At 34.4% G+C, this 14,681-nt stretch overlaps 1 protein-coding gene and 1 long non-coding RNA gene across 2 annotated transcripts; both read right to left on the bottom strand.

Moving 5' to 3' along the window:
* Positions 1 to 697: 697 nt before the first annotated feature.
* Positions 698 to 3,708, bottom strand: LOC136823640 (uncharacterized). Its single transcript, XR_010849055.1, has 4 exons — positions 3,601 to 3,708; positions 3,264 to 3,329; positions 1,447 to 1,536; positions 698 to 869 (listed from the first exon to the last, which is right to left on the bottom strand). It is a non-coding gene; the product is annotated as an uncharacterized lncRNA (long non-coding RNA).
* Positions 3,709 to 12,378: 8,670 nt separating this feature from the next.
* Positions 12,379 to 13,657, bottom strand: LOC136823646 (uncharacterized). The gene has a single exon (XM_067079823.1). It carries the CDS (start codon positions 13,617 to 13,619, stop codon positions 12,516 to 12,518), a length of 1,104 nt encoding a protein of 367 aa, XP_066935924.1. The 5' UTR covers positions 13,620 to 13,657; the 3' UTR covers positions 12,379 to 12,515.
* Between the last annotated feature and the right edge of the window lie 1,024 nt (positions 13,658 to 14,681).

Genomic DNA, 14,681 nt, shown 5'->3' with positions numbered 1-14,681 from the left:
AATCAATACAATTTCTCAATCAACTTTATTCAACTTTGTTCAACTTCAAGCTCAAGCTCTTTTGTGTTCAGGACATCACAATATCAATTTCCTGGCATGCTGGTAAATAGCACTGGGCGAAATCATAGATTTCTAATGTAGGAAATATATAGGAAATCTAACATTTTCTATATATTTCATACGTTTTGAAAGACCATATTTCCTACGAAATGTAAAGATGGAGATTTCCTATTCAGACATTTCCTGACACATGGAATTATCATATTTACTAACTTTACATATAATGAAATCTCAAGTTTAGAAGTTTTCAACAAGGGAAATATTACATTTACTAACTTTCCATGGAATGTAATGTCAAGTTTAAAACATTTCCTAAAGGAAAATTTTCATAATTATTATCTTTACACAAGGTTGAAACGTTAAGTTTAAAAGATTTCCAAATTGCAAATGTTAAGTTTCGATGTATCAAAATAGAGCTAAACAGGAAGGAAGACACAAAGGTTACTTTTTAGTTTACATTTCATGTTACTGATCTATTTCATCTTTAGAAGAACTAAAAATTCATATTAAATAAGATAAAGTAAAATTAATATTTAGATAATCTAAATTACAAGGTAAAAAAATATAGAAAAAATACAAATGCTATGTATACAATGTATGAGGGCAAAAACTTAAAGTGTTAGTCAAATAAGTTAAACTTTCTTTATTAAAATTCCAAGATCAGTATCCTATTTCAAGCAACTTTTAGCTCTTGAAACAAACACTCAAAACATCAAAGAAATCAGTAACCGTCACTTGCCAAATAACTCGATTTCAGGATCATAAGTCAATCAGCTTTCTTCAAAAATCGTGTCAGTTCATGGTGTTCCCTGAATAAAAAATCGATAATAATATGGTCAAACTATCAAAAGTAAATATGAATCTTATCACGAAATTAACCCAAGGGCTCTGACCATGACGACCGACGGGGAAGTACCACTGGAGTTTGAAAAGTTGATCCTGTCAGATGTGAACTTTTGGCAAAATTGGAACCCTGTCAGAACAAAAAATTAAAAGATCTCCCATTTTCACCCTGGAGTGGCAAAAATTAATAAAAGTAGCCGAAGAAGTTTTAAATTTTCTCATTTCCACCGTGAAAATTGTCCAAAATAATCAAAACATAAATCGACCCTATCAGAAACTCATCTTGAAAATTAGAAAATTTTGCACCCTGTTAGATATCTTCAGAGTATAAAAAAAGGGACCCTGCCCAGCAGAACGTCCCCATGCCCAATTTTGACTAAGTGCCCCCCTCCGGGAAATTAACAAAACATTGGCTAAAAAACAACAGTTTAGTAAAATCACTTTATATACATTTGATCTCTAGTTTCGAGAGAAAAGGTTACCTTGTAAAGCAAATGGACTAGGAATAGTTGAAAAAATTGAATTGAATTCTGTGATAAATACCTTTCTCGTTTTGTCTGTCACATCATGTAGTGTAGGTTCTTTATGGTGCAGAGAGTTGTACAGTTTCAGTGCTTGATAAAGTCATTTAACCTGTATAGAAATAAACAAAACTGATGTATATTGCTCCATAGACCTTTTCGCCTTTGCGTCCGCCATATTGAATTGTATGCAAAAATTATGGTTGCCGAATTGCCGTGGTGAAATTCCCTTAGAAAGTATGCAAAACATATGCAAAAAGAAAGTATTAAATAAAAACTTACATGCATAATTGGCATTATATTAAAGTGTAATCTTGTAGAATAAAAATTAAATTTGCTTCTCTTGAAAACTAAAAACAATTATATTCACTCATCTCTTAGAACAAGCACTTCAAAAGACCATAACATTAGACAGAATCTCAAACTGAAAAATCACCCGCGAAGGTAAAAAACAATCCTTATTCGGCTGACGGCAAATTATTCTCCTGGGAATAGAGCCGCCAAATGATCAAATCAAAACATTGATAAAGTGTGACGTCATAATTACTGCTTTCAGTTTGCGTGTTTTGAAAGTTTGATGTGTGTACTCCGTCTTCGTGGAATTTCTTAATGGCATGAAAACAGAATATGCAATGTCTTTAAGAACAAATTCCTAAAAGGCTTTTGTCGTTCTGTAAATATTTCCTTTTGGATTAAGAAATTCCATCTTTTATTGTTCTAATGATTATAATATTTATTTATAAGATGCTTTGTTGTCTTTTTAATCTTTGTGTAAACTTGCATATGTTTTGCATACATTCCAACTAAATCCAACCACGGCATTTTTGTTCCTGTATTTTTGGGTTGGTGTAATTTAAGATGCACGATCTAACGATTTACGATTTACGATTCGCGATCCGTGCATAAGATATGTTAATTCATGCGTAATTATGTAAATTATGATTAAATATTTAGGCAATTTACAAACTTTCATTCGCTGAAACTCAATTATTTTTGAAAACATCGTTTATGTAAGATTATACAAATTATATTTAAATAAAAGAAAGTGAAAACCACGTGCATTCACCTTCTGTTCTCTCGCTCTTTTTCATAACTTGAATCAATAGGGGAATTGTTTACCGAAAGAAAATTCTTTCTCATAATAGAGCACCAGTTTTTAGCTTCGTACATTACAGTCCGCAAAACATATTGTTTGCCAATATATTCTTTTATTTGCTTTAAGAAAGAAATTCCTATATTTGATTATGAGAGAGCAAAAATATTTCTTGTGCATTGATTACTACACTATCTGTCTATTGTAAGATTATGTTCACAAGGTAGCTTCCACTATCAACATTATGATGATTATGTAAGTTAGTTTTTTCATAATTTTACGGTCGTAATTATTCGTAGTTCCATTACTTACTCATTTCTTTTTTGTTGCATAAATTTACCGGGTAAACAAAAGCGAGAAAAGATTATGCCATTGTTTTAGAATTATGTTATATAATTTAAGTTTTATGATAATTATTAGGAATAATCAGCATACTTTATGCATGGATCGCGCATCGTGAATCGTAAATCGTTAGATCGTGCATCTTAAATTACACCAACCCTGTATTTTTGCATACAATTCAATATGGCGGACGCAAAGGCGAAAAGGTCTATTATTCATTCACAAACAAAGATAATCATGAATTTTAATCATATCTCAGAAAAGTAAAAAATTGAGAAGAAAGCTTTGCCAAAAACATTTCACTGCTCAAAAAAAAACTTGAAATATCTACATATATAGCAAATTATCCAGCTTATAGTTCTTTTAAAAAAAGTAGCATACAAATAAGCAGATAATTCCCTTACCTTACTCTTGATTTACTTGACGAGAAATGGTTTCGTGCAATTTATGTTATGATACAGCATCACGACCTGTAGTGTAGAAAGACAAAAGAGTCAAACATTTTGAACAACAAATGAACAGCAAAGGAAAACAACATTTACAAAAAAGTAAAAAAAAAGTAGATAATATACCCCTGATCTGGGTGAATGACATGACAAATCGCAAAGGCAAATTAAAGAAACAAAAAGATACAAAAAAATCCTTTAATTAGTGTTGTCTGATCGACCATTAGTTTAGGATAGATAGAAATAGCACTAACTAGACTCATTTGTTGATATAAATCGGTGAAGTAATACTTACACATCATGATTTTGTGGTTGAATTATGTTTCTCCTTTTCATTTTTCTTACACCAGACTCCAGATCAGCTTATCACTTCCACCACTCCAACTTTAACACTCAAAGAAACCACAAAATGGAAAACTGGTTTTCAATGTTTTGATTTCGTAAAGCGAATCTGGCATCTGGTCAGGGGGTTACATTATTAAATTTTACTTAAGATACTCTCAAAAATCGGTTTGTGTAATTTACGATGCGCGATCCAACGATTCACGATGCGCGATGCACGATCCATGCATATATTATGTTAATCATTCTAATTATGCACGAATAAGTTTTCATAATGCTAGCTACAAACATCATATAACAATAACGAAGAAAAATTAAAAAAAGAAGGGGAAATAATTTATCATAATCAGAATGATTAAAATAACTTATATCTTCTGTGTAGAAAAAAACAAAAATTGATATAACGACAGAAAGAAAATGTTCGCCGCATGCCTCACTCGTTTTTAAAATGAAAAAGCCTTGACGTCATAGAAAAGTTTTGGCGCGAAAAATTTATTAAGACACAAACTCATTTTAGTACGTTCATTATTTTTTTAAGAACAGTGAATAATGTAAACAAGGAATCATTGCCTACATTATTACTTTTGGCATGTTCTTATAAAAGCCTTTCACTGAATTGCAACTGGTGCTTTTATTTATTTGATCTTTTTCTTTGTTTGATGCAGCGGCGGATCTGAGGGGGTTCAAATGGTTCAGCTGAACCACCCCAACCCTTTTAGTAAATAAAAAAAACAAAGACCCTTTCTTGAAGTGAAATCTAGTTTTCTGATCGGAACTGATTTTTCTTTTTCTCGATATTATTTTACCAGGGGTTGTATGCATGTGGCGTGCGTTTCCGTGGTGCGCGCGACAAACTTAGCTTTTTCCGCGCTAAAAAATCTTTAGGTTATGTGTGTACGGAGTAGCTAGCTTTCCCGCGCTGTAAAAAATCTTTGTTATGACTTTTTTTTTGCGGGATTAATATCTAGCTGTGTTCTGTGCTAGGAAAATCTTTGATTTTGAACCTGGTTCAGAAAATGCATCCAGTGAAATGGCAAATTTGAGGTGGTTCAAGGAAATTTCTCGAAAATACGAGACCGACCGTTTTGAGCGTAAACGATTTTCCTACAAAAATAACTTTCAGTCGCATTTCGTCGCCGGCAAAATATTGAAATGATTTGAAGGGTAGCCATTCGTACGGCAAACGACCTCACTTCTTTGCAAGCGTTCAATGCAGGAAGGTAGGTGATAACTACTATCCGTATATCTAACACTCCTTCTACTCTTTTTCCTTTCCTATCTTTCTTCTGTATCTTTGCTTCTACTGACTGTTTGAGACTTAGTATCTCATTTCTGACTAAGTTATGATACCTGTCAATCATTTTTCGACCAATCAAATCATCGCACCGGGTCGGATTCGAACCACCACTAAAGAAAGACCTTCGGATTCGGAAGCCAACACGCTATCCGTTGAGCCACACTCGCACAGCAGAAGACGAAATTTGGAAATACTTATAGAATGACAAAAAAGACGGGGGTAATGTTATTATAATATGGGTAAAAGTACCCCTTTTTTAACCTGACTGAAATTCGAGCCGTTACTAGCAACCCTGCGGGGCCCAAGGCGCCGAGTATGCACCCGGCACAGTGACAAGCCGTTACTAGCAACCCTGACCCTACCTAACTGTTAATACCCACTACCCCCTGAAAACGGAATTACGGATAGGAAAAAAAATCGTGTTAGATCTACGGATAGTCAATATCACTTTCCATGCAGGAAGGACATTTTTGGTTCAATTTAATCAGTAAATTTGAGAATCACACAACAATACCAATCAATGTATGATGATTTGACAAAGACTCTGTGTGATGGAATTTTCATCTGCTTTTGTTTGATGTGGTGAAGTTGAAGAGTGACAAAAGAAAAAGACTTTCATTCTGAGGAAACATTTTTGTTTTGGTTTATCTTTAAGGAAAAGCATTCATATCATACCAACAAAAACAAAACTTAAATCAATTTTGCTTGATAAATGAAGTTTGGAATTTATTTATGGGAAATTAAGGACTTATTTGTGAATATTTGGTGGAAGTTTATCGTGTCTTGAATATAATCACGAATTTACGTTTGGCTCTTCTCCCATCATAGGGCATCGAGAATATCACGGGGAAAAATCTACCTAGGTAGCTATATATGGATCACGAGATTTGCGATTGGCTACGTTTCGAGAGATTCTTCTCCCATCATTGGACATTGATGAATTTCACATGGCTACGTTTCGAGAGATTCTTCTCCCATCATTGGACATTGATGAATTTCACATGGAAAAAAAGCTAGCTAGCTTTATTTTTGAAAACTGTTATAGAAAAACAAAAGAAAATTTGTTTTATAACAGAGACTGGAAGAAAGGTTAGGGGACAACATTTTAGCAATTTGATTGAATTTGGTTGAAGAATGAAATTTCTGGAAAGGTGAACCTTCATGCATGCTTCAAGATAATGTGATGCGAGGAAATATTTTTGGTTTCGTCATGTCATAAGAAGAGAGAGTTCATACCACTTTATACTTGCAAAACAAAACTAAGATTACTTTTACGTTGATCATATGAAAATATGGTACTTTTATACAAAAAGAGACATTGGTGACCTCTTTAACAAAAAGAGACATTGGTGACCTCTGAAAAAATTACCCTCTTGTGCTTAATTGTAGGTGGTCATTTCGCAATTTTTTGGGTAAAAATCACCCAATTAGCATTTTGTAATGACCTCCAATTTATGAAATTTTCCTGATAAAGTGCCAAAACCTTCATTTTCCTTGGGTTTTTTGGGGAAAAAAATATCAAACTTTTTACTTTGAATGTAAAAAGTACTTTTTAATGAGATTATTCATCTAATTTCTGAATGAGAGCTAGAATTTCTTGAGTCTATTTGCACATAAAACACATTATATCAGTACTCATGGTGTACTCCACTTTTTGGCAAACTTTTATTTTTCCATCTTAAGAATATTGTATTCCCTTGTATGTATTATATAAACTAGCAATTAGCTGTCGCTATGAATGCCCCGCCGATAGCAGATATTAGCCCAGAGGAACTTGGTCATGAAGAGAGCAAGGGAATCATAATCAGACTATAAATTGGTGAAATGAGTCTTCATAAAAAGTGCTCAATGTTACTAGAGCTGTTTAAAGTTAAGAAGCACGAGCCGATGCGGTTAAAATTTTCTCAGTAAGATCCATACATAACGAAAGTGTCAATCAAAAAAAAAAATGTTTAATCTACCCTTTCTGATGCAAAGTGACTTAAATTAAAACCATTACAGGTTTCGCAACATATTAAGAACTAGAATGATATCAAAGTTGATTTTCTTCAATCACAAGATAAAAATCTAATAAAAATCCCTTTTGAAAACCCAAACATAAGAATGTGTACTGTGAAACTGAAAGTGCTTCCCTTTCATAAAGAATATACATAATGCAGATTAAAAGGTGAATTTGAAAATGAAATTGAATATAATTTCAGTCATTTGATTTGAAATTTAAAAAGTAAGTAACTTTGGACTGGTGGCATACTGTAGATATAATTTATTTGTATCAAAGGTTACTGAAAATTATCTGAAAAACTTTAACAATCTTTATACGTGTTTCTGCAAAAAGTTTTCAGTTAGAATAAAATTTCTTCATGGTTACTAAAGATATGAATTTGATAGTTGCTCTCAAAATTGCCAGGGGAATTTTCAAATACTGTGTCCTGTTGCAACCACCGTCAACATGGTTAAAAACTTTTCACTTCACATGTACAACATTGTGTTTGTATTTTATTGGACGTCTGGTTCTAAAAAGTCAAAAAGTTTGTTCAGATTTGATTTGAGCAAAGTATACTCCTGCGTTCAACATCAATACGGTACCTACAATGTGCCGTGGGGGTATTAGTAGAGAGAGTGTTCGAGTCTGTTCATAATATGAGGCTGAAAATCTTCGGCGTACATTACATAGCGAAGTACCGTTCTGACACAGTGACATAAACAGCATTTTCAAAGTTTGCTTTTTAAGCTTCAATATTGGCGTAAAGAATTATTCACAAAATAGCATCAAATACTTCATAATCCATCGTTTTCGGCTTTTTTTCCGCTTCTGTTTACATTTTTCTGCTCGCTGCTTCCCATGCACAACCATTTTTTTTGCTGTAACACTGTGCTTCAAATGTCCACGAGAATGAATCAGTTCATGTTAGTCATAGTATATTTTCATTGGCATGTCTCACTCACTAAACCTTTTGTAAGAAACTCGATGTTGGTACCAGTTTTTGGCACGTTTTGCGCAAGGCTTACTCTTTGAAAAATTACTTTCGGCGCATGCAATATCCATATAATTATAGGGTACTCTGGGTTTTGTCTTTCCACCAAAAATTTCAATTTAATTTCCTTCAAAATGAAATCACTATATAGGTAAACAATATGAATTAACGGTCAATTTCCCTTTTGTCTATGCCTTTATAATATCAGCAGGGTTTCGTTAGAGCAGCGCATAACACTCTGTCTGTGTGTGTGTGTAACAAACTGTCATTGAAGATGTCCATCGTCCATTCTGACAATTGTATAAGGTTTGATCTAATATCAGTAGTTTGATAGTTATTCATTCAGTAGCAAACAATGTCCCTCAAGTAAATCCAGTTGAGCAACTACGTTAAAAAGACCAAGCAAAAATAAAATCTTGTGTGCTGTTTGTTGTTTGTGAAAGCTTTTAGCTGTGTGGACTGGCAGTGCAGACGGGAAGCTACTTCTCTGTCCGTGCATAGCTAGGAAATCAATACAAGTAGCAGCAAAAGAGATATCGCGCGCGAACATTTTTTAACCGCGCGCGGCCCGCTCAGAATCGGAAGAAACAACATGAACATGAATCTGAATCATGAATATTTTTCTGGCGAGCAAGTCCGCTACGTGAAGCAACAAAAGCCCCTGCGGGGCAATAATCTCCTTTATTTTTTAACTTGATCACTGTTTTCAAAATATTATCCATTTCTGGTTTTATAATGTAAACATACTCAACATGAAAAGTTTCTGATTGATTGTCAGCCAATTAATTCGCTACAAAGAAATTCCATAGAAAATGGTTATAAGAATAAAATATCGAACTTTTTTACTATGTTTTAAATATTCACGAAATGAAACTGAAGTGTGTAAAGTATTTAATATTATAAATTGTCTTGTTTTTTCTTCAAACTTTTCTTCAAAACCATTTATTTGCTCTTTTATCTATGGCTCTCTCAAAAACATTTTCTGCAAGAACAATGAATATATAAAAGAATATACTCCAAACAAGCAGTCTTGAGCATGATCTGGGTGTCTGTTTTATCAAAATAAAAGGTCAAACCAAAGAAATATAAGTAATGCAATACTATATTTCTTTGCTCAAACTACTATATTTCCGTTTTATTTATGCGTTTTATGAACGTTTTGTATGATAAGATTGAAAAGAATAAACTAGATGTGCGCAATTGCAGTTAGGGAATTTCCCAATGTATATATCAATATCACCACAAACGATTATTACACGTTCAGCATCTGTCTGTTCAAGCCGGGTCAAAAAAAAAATTGGCCTACCACCCTCCTTTCAACGCATGTTAACCCGCTATGGCATAGGTAATGGGAACTGCAGACGTGCAGGCGCTCAATAACGCCCCCATGTTGAATGGAAAAAAGGTGACACCGCCCAAACAGGGCGGGTGCAAAATTTACGCCCAAAACGTTTGTCCCGAAAATATTTTTTTGAAAAGAGATTTTTGAACCCCCTCAGAAAAATCCCAGATCCGCCTCTGTGATGATCAAGTTAATTCATTTGATCTTTCTCAAAAAAGGTGGGTGTTTTTCCACTGACAAAATCAAGCCAATATACTTAATGAAATAGTTGTTAAACTGTGAAAAGGTTAATTCTATAGTTCGTAAAAAGAAATGAAAAGAAGCATGCAACACGATAATGGTTTCTTTTCAGAGGAGGGCTTTAATTCCCACATCAACATCAGGCTTTGATCGTAAAATCTTTTGTAACTTCATACATGCCCCTGAGCAAGTTTTAGTGGATTAGCAATAAATAGGACAATTTCTTTCACTGAAGTGTCATATGTATGCATATGTTCGAAGATGGATCAAAGAGCAGCATATCAAGATTTTTTGGTATACTTTCATCAAAAATATGGCTATATTCGACCTCCTTCTTTTGAAGAGTGGGTGTACAATCATTCTTATCCACAACTAATTGGAAGTCACAGGCATCAGGCTCCCAACCAAACATTTTTTCAACAACTGAATACACAAGGTCAACAAATGAATTCTCAGAAAAGGCAGGAACGGCAGCAAGAACCACATCAGGGCGAACGCTGTACCTGGACCGCCGGAGAATCCGACATGTTGGTGTCAATGTGGAGAAACAACTACGGTAAAATCTTGAATGACGCATTTTACAACAACATAGCACAATCAATAAGCCAAAGTGGACCGAAAATTAAGACAGCTCAGCAATGCCGAACAAAAATTAAAAACTTAAAGGAAGCATACAACAAGGCCAAAGAGCATAACAACCATCAAACTGGGGGAGATCTTCAAACGAGTCCCTATTATGAGGTATTCGATGAAGTTTTAAGTGACCGTGATCCGCACAGACTGCCTTATGTTTTCCAAGTTGGCATTAATCAAAAAGGTGAGAAGTTACCATCTTATAAGTTTTCTACCTAAACCCCTTCTTTACCATAGAGGTTTTGCACTTCAGAAAAAAATCACAACTTTTCTGCCGACGGCTTACGCATGCGGAATTTATTTCGGCGAGATAATGAAATTTCTAAATTTGGCGAGGATTTATTTTGGTAACGAAATTGTAAATTCGACGAAACGATCTATAAACTTAGATTTGACCGGAAACCCCTTAAGGTAGCCTCTGTCAAACAAAAAAGTTATCCCGTGGGTACCTTCAGTTCCCAACCTCTACGGACTATACACAGTTTATTTTTTATAAGAATTACATAAATTGAGATGAGCCTCATGATTCTTAATTTTTTTTCTAATTTGAGCCTATGAATATTCTTAAATGATTCTTAAATTTTCAAGGTCGACTTTTTGAATTTTTTTTCAAGATCTACATCGGTTTTACTTACACAAGGTATTTTATCGTTATAAAGGATTATGTAAAAATTGGGAAATTCATGTTAGTGGATTGACACTGAGGTACCTTTGAAGAATAGATTCTCGCTGATTATAAAATTATTTGAGGCTGAGAGTGATTCTTAACTAATTCTTAAAATTCTTAAGATTTTGAGCCTCATGATTCTTATAAAAAGAATTCTTATAAAAATAAACAGTGTATCTGTGAAATGGAAGAGGATCCCAGAGCTCTAGTGCTGTCAAATACTGTTGGAAAGACAAAAATTTTGAAAATAGGTAGACGTCAATGTGAAGATTATAAATTTCTTTTTGAAAACAATGTGAAAAAGTACAAAAATGTAAAAATGTTAACTTTACGATGTACTGAGAAGGAAAGTCATTTGTTAAGAGAGTATTGTCTTTTTTTTAACTTGAAAAACAAAAAATATTTACAAAAGGTGTCATTTTTATTCGTCTCAGGTCTTCAATCATCTAGATCTACATCCATCGGACCATCAACACTTCAGACTACACCTACAACAACAAATAATGGACCAAGCAACCCAACTGGACCCATTCTAGCCACTGGCAGATCCCAAACTAATCATGACATGTAACGATTATATCTCAAACCAACTCTACCCAGACCGCAACTGGACAAAATAAAACAACAACTACAACGAGAGCCAGCGAAGGTACAACTCACACAACCACAACTAGAGCCAACCAGGCCATAAGTTCCACTGGACCAAATCAAACAATTACAACAACAGCAACAACAGCCGCTCCATCTTCACAAGCAAATCAAGTGGTCCCACCTTCAAGGGAGCAAGTCCAGCAAAATATTTTCAGAAGTAGTGGGACAAAACGTAAATCTAGTGAGACTGTAACCTCACTAAAAACTCTAGTTGAGGAGTCTGATAAAAGAACTGAGACCTTCTTTACAAAAATGGTGGAGCTTCAACAGAAATTCGAAGAAACACAAAAAGAGAAAGAGATGAAATTTTTGTTAGAATTAGCTAAAGTTATGAAAGATAAATAAAAACATATGATAAAAACTAATTTGCTTTTTCATAATTTAAAGAACTAAAGTTTATTCCAAAAGTTCTGGCAGTCCGCACATTTTGGTCAATTCCTCTTGAAGGAAAAAAGATATAATCAAAAGTAATACCTCGCTGAAAAGATAATTCTAAGTGGAAGATTATAAAATTTTAAAAATTTTCGAAAAATTCGAAAATGAAAATGAAAAACGAAGAAGAAAAAAATGAAGATTTTTTCTACTTGTTTAAAATATTTCAATTTATCTTTTTCTGAAACTTGGAACTTCGCTGATTTCAAATATGTATTCCGATTTTTCACATCTTTCTTCGATCAAACGCTACAGCTCTCTGCAAAGTAGGCTTAAAACGGTCAAAAATGGGCAAAAACAGGCTAAATGGACCCACTTCGGAGGACTGTAGCTTTTGGTCAAAGAAAGATAAGACAAATCTGAATACATATTCGAAATCAGCGAAGTTCAAAGTTTCAGAAAAATATAAATTGAAATATTTTAAACAAGTAGAAAAAATCTTCATTTTTTTCTTCTTCATTTTTCATTTTCACTTTTGGATCTTTCGAAAATTTTTAAAAGTTTCTAATCTTCCACTCAGAATTATCTTTTCAACGAGGTATTACTTTTGATTATATCGTTTTCCTTCAAGAGGAATTGACCAAAATGTGTGGACTGCCAGAACTTTTGGAATAAACTATAGGATATAGAACTAAAATGTATCTAAATATCGGGTTAGGAGATCTCTTTGTTGATCGAATGTTTGTAAATTATTTATTGGGTTAACATATTGAGGATTACGATTCCTCAAGTCTCTAATTATTTGTTGCAATAACACATTATCATCTTGATCAAGTTCTTCATTGTTTTTCTGACATATGTTATGTAGGACACAGCATGCCGTAATAATAGCCGGAATGTGTTGAATTCCTTGCTCTAGTGCCTTTAAAAGACATCTCCATCTGACTTTAAGCATTCCAAAACCTCGTTCGACAACTGATCTGCTTTGAGAAATAATCCTGTTGTACTTTCTTTCTTCACGTGTTAGTTGTCTGTGACGCGTGTATGGTTTAACTATCCATTGCAAAGGTTGATATGCACTATCACCCAATAAAAACGGTTTCACTGTATATCCCATTACTTGACATGACGGTTCATTCAGAATAGAACCGTTGTTTGCATTGTGGAATAATGAGGTGTTACGTAAAACTCTTGCATCGTGCATACAGCCCGGAAATCCAGTAGCCACATCTAAGAACATAAGTTTCCCCCCAACAACTGCTTGTGTATTTATTGAATAATACTGTTTCCTACAAAAGTAATCGTCTTTGTTTGGAATTGATGGGCATGTAATTTCTATGTGTGTTCCATCAATGCACCCCACCACTTGGGGAATGACAGTGCCAGTCATATTCTTGAACTTGAGAATTTCCAATGAGGTTTCAACTTCTGTAGTGGGAAACCTTATATAATGTCCAGACATTATTTTTAGGGTGTAGCAAAATTCTAACAATATCACATGTACACTCTTAATTCCGACTCCGAAGGCTTTTGCCACTACTCTGTAACTATTACCAGTAGATAAACGCCAAATAGCAACTGCAACCCGTTTTTCAAGAGGAATGGCGTCACGTAACATTGTGTTCTGTCGTATCATGGGCCGTGTTACTATGTTAATGATTTCTTGAAATGTTTGTGGACTAACACGGAATTCCTTTTTAAATAATTCAGCAGCAATTTGATTATTTCGTATCGCCCAAAGATTCCTAAACCAGTTTTGATCATAACAGGTCATCCAATATCTCCTTTGAGCCATTCTTGAGGAGAGAAGAAATAATATCAGTTGGGTTTTCAGTTTACTATGTCTGTAGTAAAAGTACAAGTTTTGTAAAAAATTTCGCCGACGCCTTTCTGGGAAGTCTGCAATCTATGGTGGACTGAAAAACACTTCGAAAAATACTTCACTAATACACGTAATCAAGTAATGTTACATTTGTCACGAATGATGACATGTGGCTTTCCCTATCTACTTTGTGCTATACAAAGCGTAACAAGCGATGACTTACACATTTCATACTACACTTCCATGACTATTTGAAACATAACCACACTTTATTATGAATGCGTGTCATACTATCATACCAAACTTACACATCACCCTCTACCATGATGACATAATACAAAGTGAGTATTGCAATATACCCCTCAGGTAATGGTAATTGCAGTAATTTCGGTAATCACGGTAATCACGCCCTTACGCCACAATATATCGCCCTTAATAGCGCCACACCATAATAAGACAATGTATACAATGTACCCCTCAGGAAATGGTAATTGCAGTAATTTCGGTAATCACGGTAATCACACCCTTATGCCACAACATATCGCCCTTTATAGCGCCACACCAATGTATACAATATACCCCTCAGGTAATGGTAATTGCAGTAATTTCGGTAATCACGGTATCACGGCCCTTACGCCACAATATATCGCCTTTATAGCGCCACACCATAATAAGACAATGTATACAATATACCCCTCAGGTAATGGTAATTGCAGTAATTTCGGTAATCACGGTAATCACGCCCTTACGCCACAATATATCGCCCTAATAGCGCCACACCATAATAAGACAATGTATACAATGTACCCCTCAGGAAATGGTAATTGCAGTAATTTCGGTAATCACGGTAATCACACCCTTACGCCACAACATATCGCCCTTTATAGCGCCACACCAATGTATACAATATACCCCTCAGGTAATGGTAATTGCAGTAATTTCGGTAATCACGGTAATCACACCCTTACGCCACATTGTCTTATTATGGTGTGGCGCTATTAAGGGCGATTTATTGTGGCGTAAAGGCGTGATTAC

This window comes from Clytia hemisphaerica, unplaced genomic scaffold (assembly GCF_902728285.1).
Source record: "Clytia hemisphaerica strain Z4C2 unplaced genomic scaffold, Clytia hemisphaerica genome assembly, whole genome shotgun sequence".
NCBI lineage: Eukaryota > Metazoa > Cnidaria > Hydrozoa > Leptothecata > Clytiidae > Clytia > Clytia hemisphaerica.
Note: the sequence above shows the minus strand (reverse complement) of the source record. Positions and strands in the feature narration are given on the sequence as shown.